The sequence below is a fragment of the Gossypium hirsutum genome, unplaced genomic scaffold, assembly GCF_007990345.1.
Source record: "Gossypium hirsutum isolate 1008001.06 unplaced genomic scaffold, Gossypium_hirsutum_v2.1 scaffold_1063, whole genome shotgun sequence".
NCBI classification, from domain to species: Eukaryota; Viridiplantae; Streptophyta; class Magnoliopsida; order Malvales; family Malvaceae; genus Gossypium; species Gossypium hirsutum.
In genome coordinates this window covers 1-13,151 of record NW_024403431.1, presented here as the reverse complement: position 1 = coordinate 13,151, position 13,151 = coordinate 1, and the positions used below count along the sequence as shown (strand labels likewise).

Below are 13,151 nucleotides of genomic sequence, written 5' to 3'. Positions count from 1 at the left end.
TGATATAATCTTTTTTTAAAAAAAAACATCAGATGATTAATTAGTGTTTTCTTATTCCCTCAACAAATATAATGTTTTTACTAGTTGAAAAAGGGAAAACCAGGAGACAATAAAAGGGAAAGAAACAAGAAAATGTTTCCATTTACCTTCTGCTAATCAGTTATGGTTTAGGGTGGATACCTACATAGTTGTTAGAAACATATCTTCGCTATAAAATCTCATAGGACTGAAAGATTTATAAGAAAATGTCGTTAAACATATACCTACGATACGATACCCTCTCCGATCTTCATTTCATTTCCATTTCATTCCAGAATTTTTTTTTCTTTGATATTACCACTTGGGCTTTTTTTTAAAAAAAAACTCAGTATGATTAATTAGTGTTTCTAACTAAGCATGAAACATCCTATAAATAAGAAAATAAAAAAGATAAAAGAAAAAAAAAAAAAAAAAAACAATCGAAAAAAAAAAACACATAACAAGCGATAAACTATCACAAAAAAAAATGAAGACATCACAAGATTTAAAAAGACAAATATAAGTAGTGTTTCATAAGGCTGAACACCAAAACGAATAACAAAAACACACTGAAAAACTAAAAAAGAAGCATAAATCTGAAAACTAAAACAGAGATGAAAACTTTGTTCTAAAGATGAAAACCACAACACCCACAGAAATAAAAGAAGATAAAGCATAGGTCTGAAACTAAAAAAGACGTGAAAAGAAAAAGTTGGTAGAAGTGAAAATCATACCTGAAATTACAATCCGATGAAGAGTGGGATTTCAATAGCCTGCTGTAGCAAGTGTGTTCTTTTGGCATGTGTTTACACAAAATATACAAAAGAATCAGGAAAAAAATGGAAAGATACCCAGATAGAATCTGTGTAGTAAAGAAAGGGAGGAAGAGAAATAAAAAAACAATAATAAAAGAAAAGAAAAGAAAGTAAAAATCAGAATAAAGGGAGACAGAGGAGACACAATTTACAGGAGAAAGAAGGATCTCTCATCAAGGATTTAGAGAGACGTCGGAAGCTGTTTAATGTATCATTTAATTATCAAAAGACACTATGATACCTGTAGGCCTGGTCCGACCTGAACTTCGACAATGTTAAACTCACAACAGTAATTTTAAACCAGGCCAAAAATAGGATGAAAATCTGTAAAGTGAATACTCAGGAATGTGTCATAACAAAGAATCAATCATAATAGTAGGATGAAAACTGAGTGTTTGAATTGATTGCAACTTGTTAGAGTTAATTTTTTTTCAAGAAAAACTTCCTTGCGAATGTCAAATATCGCTATGCCCTCGAGTTTAAGCTGATGGCCAAGCCATGACTGTTGGAGCAAGCTCCCCACACTTGCTTCACTTGAAGGCAGCCTCCTCTTGCGTGGAGAGCATGCGGTGGAATTCCATCATTGACCTTCGAGTTTCCATTTCCCATTCACGGATTGCATATTACAAGCAATGCTTTAAAAGAAAAACTGCTTGAACAAGATAGGATAACTTGTTTCTAATATGTTACCTGTAAAGTCAGATCTAAGAGTTTCACATAAACGTTGCACTTGTTCCATGCACGGTGAGAAGGAACACAGAGTTCCATCTTGTTTCAACATGTTTCAACCTGAAGGAATGGCTAGCCAAGGTTGGGGTAGGTCCAGAAATACGGAGTCAGCCAACCCAGAAACTGATCGGGAAATCCCTCACCCTGAATATCTCGGACTCCCATTGTGACTAAAGTGCTTATTCCAGTCCCTCTTGAAGTCCTCTCTGTTGAAGGAGTGAAAAATCGTCAAACATTCCTTCTTTCGGGAACCAACACAGAAGAATCAAAGGAAAATAAACAACCATATAATGGGATAAAATATGCATCATAAATGAGTCCTACGCAAGGTTCCATAAAACCGAGATAATTTTGAGACTATGAAGCATGACAGCAACAGAATCTCGTATTTCAAACAATACATCTACCTGAACAGACTTCTTAAATCTACCTAGAATTCAAGCTCAACCCAAGCAGTTTCTAAAATCATATTTCATAACAATCTTTGAAACCAAAATTTCATACAATGCACTCACTAATGAAACTAATAAAGATTTGTAAACCGAGACAGTTAGAGACAATGAAGTATCACGGCAACAAAATGTAGATCTATGAAGACATCAACTCAAGATAACCCAGTATTCAAGTTTAACCTAAGCAATTACTATGTCATATTTCATCACAATGCACTTTTGCAAACAATAAACATTTAGGCTTACCTAGCTGAGGCAGCCCTCTGTTCATGGAAATCAAAGGTATACACATGTCCCGTTGGCGCCACGGCCCTTGCAAACAATGTTGTTAATGAGCCACTACCGGTCCCGGATTCAAGAACCAAACAACCCGGAACTACTTCCAAGTACATAATCACAAAGCTAATATCCGCAATATAAAGAATCTGAGTCCTATGACTTAGAACCAAAGTCCATAACTCCGGTGTCGAAGCCAATAGGTAAAGGAATCCACCTCTGTTGCTGAAAATTATGGCACATCATGCTATCTTTCTTCAGAGTGATACCAAAAAGAAGAAAAATAAGTACCTAGGTAGCATAAGATAACAATATGATCGTCACTGTAATGGCTCTAGACAATGAAACCCAGATAACTAAGACTGCTAGGAGATAAACAGTAATTTAATATCTTCCTTAACAACTGAACCTTGGCCTGGTGAAAAAGGGATTCACCAAAAACATGCCAATGGAAGCGTAAAATATAAGACTTGAACACGGGTGCCAACATAATAAAACAGAACGCAATCACGGATGACTTTGAGCAGAAAAGGAAAAAAGAAATCAAAGAATAAATTCCATGCTACCTCTAGACAAGTTCTACTAAAAAGGAAATTGAAATAAAAACCTAACTGAACTCAAGCATTACGGGACTTTGTTCCTTGACCTCCATAAGATGTCTCAAGCACGAATCTAACGGTTTATTGCATATCTAATATGCCATATATTTTTCAAGTCATGCTATATACTTCTTGATTCATTACAGACAACTTATACATCAGAACATTTCAAGATAAGAAATCACAAAGTAAAGTTCCTCACCAATATCCTCCAATGTCGAAGGTTCTGTGCCTGTACTCCTCTTATCTCCATTGGATTTACCTTCAGTCCCATCATCCTTCTCATAATTGTTTGGTCTAAGATCAGGACCAATATCCCTTACCCAACTTTCAGCATAAAGCCTAGAGGCCTCCTTCAAGACCTAAAGAAAGATGACAGGTTTTTACTACTTATATACTAAAATAAATAAATGCCTATTATTCCCTAATGCATAGGCAAATAATAGGTTCTTGAGCATTATTTGACATTCAAGTGGTTAAGTTAACCATCAAGTAAGCAGAACAGTACATAAAAGTCATTTGATCATTTCAATATCCCAATGATCTAATTTCCACCCTGATCACCAGCTAGCATCTGTGAAATTTCAAATTTCCATTATGCTTCTTTAAAATTTGTTAAATGGAACAAAAGCAAAAAAATATATATTATAAAAAGGAAGTGGCAAAATCATCATATTTGAGTAGAAATTGCTAATAGTTCAGACTTAAAGTACTTCCAAACATACGTTCTTGATTTATAGTAAAAAAACCATGCGTTTTTTTCTTCCAAAAAATGGCTTCAGAATTCTAAAATGTTTTATTGAGAAAATGAACAAAGAAAAAGTTTAAAGAACTAGAATTTATTGAGAAATCTCAGGAAACAAACAAATCGGGAAAATCGAGAAGGATTAGAGGAAGATAGAAAGAGGAACCTTGATGATTCTTCGAGGGAGATTACTATTGGCAATTGGCAAGCTTTGATTGATGAATCAAAAAGGGAAATCAAAAATATATAATTAGGGTTTTGAGAATAGGGAGATAGAGAAAATTCAAGAATACAAAAAACAGAGGAAAGAAGAAAGGTCCCTTTACCTTAAGGATTTGTGTTGTTCTTTTTATTTACCGATATATGTTGTTTTTGGAGAGAAAGTAAAAACGTCAGATGAAAACGCGCCCTAAGACATTTTCATTAAAAAGCCTCTTTGATTAGGTGATTAAATGTTACACCTGATTTATCATTTAATATAACAAGTAATTTAAAGTGGTCGCAAAACAATTAATTAAAATGTTTATAAAAATATTGTGATACAATTGGATCAGACCTGATCTATCTTTTAATATAAAGAATGGTTAAAATATAAAATTAACTATAAAAATATTAGTAATAATAAATTTAATTTTTTAATATTTACATTTTTTTCAAATAGGTCATTATTTATTATTTTTCAAAAGAGAGACTAAAGGAGAAAGAAACATGTCATTGAGAGAGTTTCATTCATTGTATCTTTATGGAAAAAACAATATATATAAGTAACATTTTCTCTTTCATTTATTATTTGTTCATGTATCTGTCACATTTCTTTAGATATGCATTTTTTTTTATTTCAGTCCTTTTATTTTGAAATGCAAAAATGATACTTATCTTAAGTGAGATAAAAGGGAAAGGAAAGAAGAGACTTTACTAAAACTTGAGACTTTAGAAAATGAAATGGCAAAGACAAAGACAAAGTACAAGTGATGATTCAAACCTGAAATCAGTCACCGATGAAGCAGAGAATTTCAAAAAATCACAAAAACCAGAAACGGCAGAGAAAACCGAGTCTAGCGTCTTTCTGTGTTTTTTTTTGGCATTCGGTGACCCAAAACTAGAAAAAAATTAGAGGAAGAAATTCAAAACAGACACAGAGAGAGAGAGAGGGAGTCGGCGAATAAATGGGGTGCTATGGATAGAAGAGATAGATTTGAGGATTCAAATTTCGAATAATGGGAAGGAAACTGAGCTTTGATCGGAGGTAAGACGCCGGAAGGTGTTGATGGCGCGGCAGTGTCTGGGGTTTATTACAAAAGCACAAGAAAGGAAGGGAAAGAGAATAAAGAAAACGAAAGAGAGGATTAACAGAGATCAAAGAATGGAAAAACAACAGAGAATAAAAGGGGAAATAAATAAAGGAAAATAAATTTAAACAGGTGATGAATAGGTGAAGAAATGGGGAAGCTATTGAACGGAAGAGAGAGAACTTAATTTTCTAAATCCCCATGTGACAACGGTAACATTTATGGTTATTAATAACTCCTTTAAATTACTTTTTTTTTTTGAGAAATTAAATACAAAGAAGGTAAAAAGACTTAGGAAAAAAAGTGGGGAATCGGGATATTCCTAGAATGGGATATACCCAAGCTGGGATATACCAATTCGGGATAACAACGAACCGGGATATCCCTGGAATGGGATATCCCTTGCCGGAATAAGTATGACAGGTTGGCCGGTCTAAACAACAAAAAATAGCTGAACCGGCCACTAAAACCCATTAACTGGAAGCCAAAAATTCAGAACCGGAATAAGAAAAGGCAGGATATCCGGAGAATAGTTTATTCCGAGTCCGAATATGACAGAGATAAAGCCGGAACAGAATAAGAAAATTAACAGCCAGTAAAGGAAAAAAGACGTTAGAAAAAATTAAGGGGAAATCGGACTGAAAGACATGTATTTTTTCAATATTTCCGTAAGAGAACAAAATTTTCGAAATTAAAACATTTAAGTCTCCTGTTTGGCTTCCGGGAAAATGCAGGATGAACAGAATTTGCCAACTCACAGGTGAATCAGGAATTATTTAAAAAGAACAAGGACTAATGTCAAGTTCGATACAAATTTCCCTCGATTTTCCTCGATCAGAAACCAAACAGAATAAAAAGAGATGAAGCAAAAACAAGATTTTCTAAAGAATCAAAATTTATACCTTAAAAGAAAGACTAGCACTACCTCGACTCACTCATTCGGAAGAAGCTACCGCTGAATCATGAATTCAAAACTTTTCTTTTCCTTTTCCGAGAGAGAGAAAGAAGCTAATGACAATGGATCTTGATTTAACGGAGAGAAACTTTGGGTTTTTATTTTATAACATAACAATATTATAATATTTTTATTTTATTTTCATCGGTAAAATAAAATATTTAGAGGGGTAGAGTAATTGGAGTTCCCTTTTCATGAATGTCAAGACAATGAGAGAACAGTGCAAGATATAACAAACCTGGTTGGCGTAACTGATACCCATGTTTGCCCAAGCACGCACATAGTTTGGCTTCAAATCTAGTGCCTAAAGATTCAGACATAGACCAAAAGACTAAATTCAATAGTGCTGAAAATATGGCCACCACAGGTAAAGGGAAGTTTATCATCAAATAATTTTAAATGGACAATCTCAGTAACAGAGGCTAAACAAATCAAACTGCATATGCAATATCGGAATGCATTAAAAAGGGCATTTTGAAAGAGATGATCAAGGGTATATGTCAATTGAGGAAGTGCATAATCAAATCATCTAAATTAACAAATAGCTTCAACAAATCAAATAACTAATTACATGGAGCTCAATAGAAGAGCTAGTTTGTTTTCTAAGAGAGCTGTGTAACACACCAATGCATCACTTTACCATCGAAAGGTAAGAAAGAAGAGAAATAGAGGAAAAGATGATGCAACCCATAAGAGTTTGGCACACAGAAGATTGACATGTTGGGTTATCACATGTTTTGCATTTCTTTATGCCATCCTTTCAATTGATTAAGCACAAGCCAAGTCCTAGGCACACTTTTTTGTATAGAAGCGAAAAAGCCCCCTTGATTCAAGAAGCACAAATTTACATATTCACCTTAATTTACTCAAAAGAGTGCTTTTTTTACAACTTGCACCTCAAATGGTTCAGGTAGTTACAGCACCCTTGCCGACATTGTCAACACCTTCATAATTCATTTTTTTTTATTCTGGCCTAACATGCAAAATAGTGACCAACACACCATACAAATTGATTCTTAGTAAAATCCTAGTACTCATATATTTTGAATTTCACACATTACAGGTGCTCCAACTTAGTAAAGAGAACCCCAAAATTTTAGGATAGGGAAAAAAAAATTAATTATAAAAAAAGTAATTATGAAATTAACATATCAGGTGGTATATAGATAGGCCACCACTATTCAAGGGGGAATCATGAAGAGGCTACCTGGTGATAAGCTAATATTGCATCAGCACTCTGCACACTGTTGGCTTGTGTTGCACCAGGCTTGTTCCAAAGAGAATAATCATTAGGTTTAAGTTTCAAAGCAGTTTTGAAACTGCTTCAAAAGAAAAACTGCTTGAACAAGATAGGATAACTTGTTTCTAATATGTTACCTGTAACCTCAGATCTAAGAGTTTCACATGAACGTTGCACTTGTTTGATGCACGGTGAGAAGGAACACAGAGTTCCATCTTGTTTCAACATGTTTCAAGCTGAAGCCACGGTTCCGGTAGGTCCAGAAATACGGAGTCAGCCAACCCAGAAAACTGATCGGGAAATCACTCACCCTGAATATCTCGGACTCCCATGGTCACTAAAGTGCTTATTCCAGTCCTCTCGAAGTCTTCTCTGTTGAAGGAGTGAAAAATTATCAAACATTCCTTCTTTCACGAACCAAAACAGAAGAATCAAAGAAAAATAAACAACCATTCTTGGATCTTTCTATTATCAATTTGACAAACAGAAACCATATAATGGGATAAAATATGCATCATAAATGAGTCCTACGCAAGGTTCCATAAAACCGAGATAATTTTGAGACAACGAAGCATGACAGCAACAGAATCTCGTATTTCAAACAATACATCTACCTGAACAGACTTCTTAAATCTACCTAGAATTCAAGCTCAACCTAAGCAGTTTCTAAAATCATATTTCATAACAATCTTTGAAACCAAAATTTCATAACAATGCACTCACTAATGAAACTAATACAGATCTGTAAACCGAGACAATTAGAGACAATGAAGTATCACGGCAACAAAATGTAGATCTATGAAGACATCAACTCAAGATAACCCAGTATTCAAGTTTAACCTAAGCAATTACCATATCATATTTCATCACAATGCACTTTTGCAAACAATAAACATTAAGGCTTACCTAGCTGAGGCAGCCCTCTGTTCATGGAAATCAAAGGTATACACATGTCCCGTTGGCGCCACAGCTCTTGCAAACGATGTTGTTAATGAGCCACTACCGGTCCTGGATTCAGATAAAATTGTACATGACATGTTCCAAGTCCTTATTTTCTTCCCCTCATTCAGGCGGAAAACATTCTTTAAAACAATAAAATTGTTTTGGGGAAATTAACAGACAGAGAAGGAAAAGATACGTTAGAAAAAAATAAGGGGAAATCGGAGACACTGACTCGTGGTTAATCGGAAAATGAGGGAAAATTAATTTCAAATTTGAAACCTTAATTTCTTAGAAGATCAAATGAAACCTTGCATCTTAATGCAGAAGAACTGAAATCAGCTTTGGCATGGTCAGAAAGTGAGACCCCAAAGAAAGTACAATCCGTGAAAGATGGACCTGATTTTCCCTGCAACAAAAAAAAACCCACCATTAAAAACAGAAAAAAGAAACCCAGAACCATTTCATCAGTAAAAAGCTAAAAAGAAAACCTCTTTTGGGTAGGGTGAAATTAGCTGGAACCAAAGCAGCAGTCTGCAAAGCCATTACCAACTTTGAAATGGGTTATTTAAGCTTCTATCAAGGGATCAACTGAAATTTTTTCAATATTTCAGTAAGAGTACAAAATTTTCGAAATAAAGAACATTTAGTGCTCCTGTTTGGCTTCCGGGAAAATGCAGGATGAACAGTAATTATAAAAAATAAAAAAAAAGGGATACTAATGTCAAGTTGATTTTCTTCGCTCAGAAACCAAACCCTTCCATCATTCCATAGAAGACAGGAGGAAGACAGAAAAGAAAACAAGAGACAAATATAAGAAAATTGGCTACTAAATGGGGAAAGAATAGGAATTTGGAAATACAACGGGCAAATTTCTGAATTTTTCAATCCCCTAACGGGCCACGCTTTCACGGTAAAATTTAATTCCTTCATTAACTAATTCTTTATTTAGGGGAGTAAAACAGAAAAGAAACGTAAAAAAAAACGGAAACAAGAAATCGTAAATAGGAGATAATAAAGGGAAAATAATAATCAATAGAAATAATTTTTATTTGTTCATGTATATATCATGTTTGTAAAGATATTTTTTTTAGCCTTTTATTCAAATTTACAGTCTCAATATTATTTAAATTTTTTATTTAAAAAATGAAAAAAAATTATATGTTATATCCCAAAGTAAAAGTTTTTCAAAGAAAACTAATAAATAATAAAATTTCAAATCATTTTGAATACAACCATAACCTGTCAGTTTTCTACTAAGCGCAAAAGATGATGCAACAGATTCGAATACAACCATGTTATAGACTATATATATATTTTTGGGCCTGGATTAAGGGTTGAGCTGGTATTTTTAAACTTTTGTTTCAGTATTTGGGGCTGTAAATCTCTGGTCAACATATGTGTCCATCACACAATCTGAACTTTAACTTTAAAATCTTAACATTCTTGTACAATTTATATACCTTTAAGCATAAAAACTTTAGTTTTGGTGTACCCATCAACTATCTCAAAGATTAATTAGAGGGGTAAAATGCAATGTTACCCTACTCTTGTTTAATAGGTTTCCTCGAATTAATTGTCTTAAATTTGACGAATTAACTTCCACTACATCCAAATTCAAGTCCATTTGCTGTGCTGTGAGTGAATTGGAGAGAGATGAGAAGGGGGAAAATTGCCCCAGATGCAATGAAGCGAGCAAGAGGAGCGAGAAAGGAGACTCGAAATCCCTCAATGCCTATTTCAAGCAGAGGAAGTCACGAACAGAAGACTTCAAATGCCGGGATCTTGAAGGAGAAAATCAGGAACAAATAAGAGAATCGGGAAATGAAAATAAGGGCAAGCCGGGAAAAGGGTTCTTCGCTTGCTATCTGCTAACCTCTCTCAGCCATCGTCATAAAGGCCACACCTATATCGGATCTGGTTAACTTATTCCAGCGACTGCAGCAGAGTATCTTCTCACTCTAGAAGGTGAGCTTGTGCCTGCGCTCACCATCAAGGACTCTGTCGCTTCTCCCTTGCCTTACAAGTGTTTTCTCACGTGCTTTCTCAGCTCTTCTCCTCCATTTTGGCAGGAAAACCTGAGTCACGGTTCGCTTTCCTTTGATTTTCTTCTCGGAAAACTGTTTTGTTAACCTTTATTAACTTGAAATTAGGAAAATTATTTAGTTATTATCTGTTGCAGAGGCCTTGTTGTCGTTTCATTTTCCTGGAATCCATGTTTTATTTGGATTTGCTGAAAAACAAAGGAACTGACGTCGCTTCATCGGATAAACGGTGAATTTCTTTTTGGCTCTAACTGTTTTTTCTAAATGAAGAAACGAAATTTAACCAATTTCCTGATAAATTAAAGCTGTAAAACTGCACGAGTTCTGCTTTATTTCCTTTAATTAAATCTTTTTGGGTGACATCTCAGGATTCAAATTTTAGATTGTTACAGTGATCCACCTGGTTGGAAGGATCAATTAGCAGGTAGTGGAAACTTCACAGCTCTTCCCAATGAAGCTTTGGTTTCGAGTACTGCTAATGTTTTTACGGAAGTTAAACATATGGATAAGTTGTACAATTCAATTATTGAACTTGGCAAAGGTAAATCTTTTGCAAATCCTTTTCAAGTTTGAAAGATCAACATAAGCTTTTGATTGTTTGTTGAGTAAATTCATTTATGGTTTTTGTTGGGTTTTTTTATTGTTGCTTTTGATTGTTTGTAGGACTGGTAGGAGGTGGAAATATCCGGTTTTCTATTGCCATAGACTCAGTAATCCTCTCTATCCTGTTTGCTAATGTTTGATTGAATGAATCTTGGACTTTTTTTTACTAGTAAAATTTCAATGTGCAGAAAAAAAAAAGGTGAAGTATAGACAAAATCCAAGTAAGCATACTGGCGTTGCATGATTAGTATTTCTTTCAAAATATTTTTGTTGAATATCTAGCTGGGAGTTGTCTCTAGCCTGGAATGGAGTACAATCAAGAAGTTTGGAGCTTAATATGATTTTGTTTAATATGCTATTCTAATATGTGCAAGAACACGAAATTTTGTCAAACATGTCTTCTTATTTCTCAAGAAGGTGCAAGGAAGTTTCCTTTAATAACAACAAAGTACCTGAAAATATTATGACTGGTAGGTAGAATTCGTATGGTCAAGGGCACAAGGTGCATTCTAGGTGCTAAAATTCTTTTATTTCCTGAGGTGCGAGGGGCAAAAAATTTAAAAAAAGAGCTTGCCTAAGTGCAGTAAGGCATAAGATATATGTGTCTATCCATTTATATACCAAGGTTAATATATACAGTTATGATAATAAACTCTAAATTGTGCTCCAGCTTATCTACAAAATGTGCAATTTTTTTTTCATTAATAGACCAATCTGCATGATTTCCTTACGATCCCATGTTGTTCTTGCCTGTTGTTGGATATGCAAATATTATGCACATTAATTAAAAGGAAAAAGAAACCTAATTGAACTTGAAGTAGTTGGGTTTTTGTTTTGCACTTATTGCCTCACAGAAAAGTGTATCTAGATGCACCAGGCGTGCATGTGTGATCGAATGTACTTTTCCTAAAGGCTCTAGGGTGCTTTTATCATTTGGCGCTAAGGTGCAATTGCTAGGCATACACCTTGACATTGAAGGTTGCAATGTCTTGGTTGATGCTCATTACTATGTTCTAAATTGTATTGAATTTTGAGTTGCCACTTATGGAGATAGTATGGCCCAGAGCTTAAAAAATAGTAAAGCCTATGTTCATTTATTTCTGCATGCTTGTTATTAAGTTGATCTTGCATGGTTTTTTTATTATAGTACAAAATGTTTAATCACTGAATGCAATTTGGATTGAAGTAGACTTGAAAGTTGTTAATAGGAAGATTGATTAGCTTTTCTACTTGAGAAGATTCCCCTTAGCTCAATTGCTAGCTTTACGGGACGTTAAGTCTTTAATAATGATAAATTTAAATTTAAATATGGAAATTCTTGTTAGAAAAGGTTAAGAAATTAACCACCCCCCTCTACACTGGGTTAAATAGAAGAGATTTTTGTAACTTTAGAAACTTACTATTATGAAATTAGTTTTCAGTCCCGTCTCGCTGAATGCATGCTATTAGAATTTCTGCCTCCAATTTTCTACGTTAAGTGGTATTCTTCTTTTTCTGATTGTATTGCATTCTTCTATTTCTACCAGGTAGATGAAATGTTGAGACATACATCTGTGTCATCAGTTGCACGCTTGTAAAGCTTTGTTTATACTTTTCTGCTACAATCTTCACCCTGGAATTGTTTGTTTTGAAATTTCTCAACTTTCCTAGACATGTGATTTGTCTTTAGTTCTCTTGGAATAGTTTCAGTTCTGTCTGCAAAATTCTATGTTTTTAACACATTCCTTCTTGATTTTTAAAGGGAATGTTCCTGGCTTTTAGTAGATACTTTTGAAATTGATGGGTGGTATAAGTGATACCTGTAATGAGTTTTTTTGGGTGCTTTCTCAGTGGTATTTGTTGATGTTTGCAGATCAGATTTCCCGTATCTTTTGGTTATTACATTCAGACCTTCATGAGGCTAGGGTTACAGCTGTTCTGGAATATTTGTCATCTATGGTGGCAAGTTTAGAACTATCACATCAACTTGCAAATGGACAGAGAGGTCACTTGGAAAATTTCTCTTTGATCAAGCATAACTCCAAGAAAGGAAAGTTTCATGTTAGATTTAAGAAGAGAAATGGACGGTATGGTAACTCTCTCTCCCTCTCTCTCTCTCTCTCTCTCTCCTGGTTAAGATAGCAGCAGACTGACACGATAGTTTTTAAACCTATATGTAGTCAGAGGAAGTTCACATTGACAGTCAGCTATCAACTTTACATCTTTGCCATCTGAAGGAGCAATTAATCAGGGTCTTGTGCCAAAGGTCATAGCTTAATATCTCTGTCTCTCTCTCTCTGCCTTTTGCAGCTTATTCTTTTTATCTTGTAGTACACTATTACCTGCAAGAAATCTGTTCTTTGCTCAAAAAATTAGTGTATATCGTAAAGAAAAATTGATGTGGATTGGGGAAGAAAACAGCAGCAATTAAAAGAACTAGGACTGAAGGAGCAGATGGATGCCCCTT

At 34.5% G+C, this 13,151-nt stretch overlaps 1 protein-coding gene and 1 pseudogene across 5 annotated transcripts; one reads left to right on the top strand and one right to left on the bottom strand.

Moving 5' to 3' along the window:
* Nucleotides 1-980: 980 nt before the first annotated feature.
* Nucleotides 981-9,331, bottom strand: LOC121227587 (uncharacterized). 5 transcript variants are annotated; one of them, XM_041110559.1, is made up of 10 exons: nucleotides 8,549-9,331; nucleotides 8,340-8,466; nucleotides 8,025-8,200; nucleotides 7,256-7,490; nucleotides 7,086-7,145; nucleotides 6,117-6,182; nucleotides 3,092-3,251; nucleotides 2,261-2,515; nucleotides 1,524-1,768; nucleotides 981-1,421 (listed from the first exon to the last, which is right to left on the bottom strand). In XM_041110559.1, the coding sequence occupies exons 4-8, from the start codon at nucleotides 7,331-7,333 to the stop codon at nucleotides 2,454-2,456; spliced, it is 426 nt and encodes a 141-aa protein (XP_040966493.1). In that variant the 5' UTR covers nucleotides 7,334-7,490; nucleotides 8,025-8,200; nucleotides 8,340-8,466; nucleotides 8,549-9,331; the 3' UTR covers nucleotides 981-1,421; nucleotides 1,524-1,768; nucleotides 2,261-2,453. The 5 variants fall into 5 exon arrangements, with proteins under 5 accessions (XP_040966493.1, XP_040966494.1, XP_040966495.1 ...); XM_041110560.1 differs by having other exon boundaries at nucleotides 8,025-8,126; XM_041110561.1 differs by having other exon boundaries at nucleotides 8,368-8,466.
* LOC107939814 (elongator complex protein 5-like) lies at nucleotides 8,732-13,151 on the top strand (annotated as a pseudogene).

Coding starts and splice junctions, on each gene's coding strand:
- LOC121227587 (XM_041110559.1), bottom strand. CDS start 7,333: ATGGAACTCTGTGTTCCTTCTCACCGTGCATCAAACAAGTGCAACGTT. Junction 3,252..6,116: donor GTATCAGTTACGCCAACCAG/GTTTGTTATATC, acceptor ATCTTTCTTTAG/GTCTTGAAGGAGGCCTCTAG. Junction 2,516..3,091: donor TTCGACATTGGAGGATATTG/GTGAGGAACTTT, acceptor CATAATTTTCAG/CAACAGAGGTGGATTCCTTT.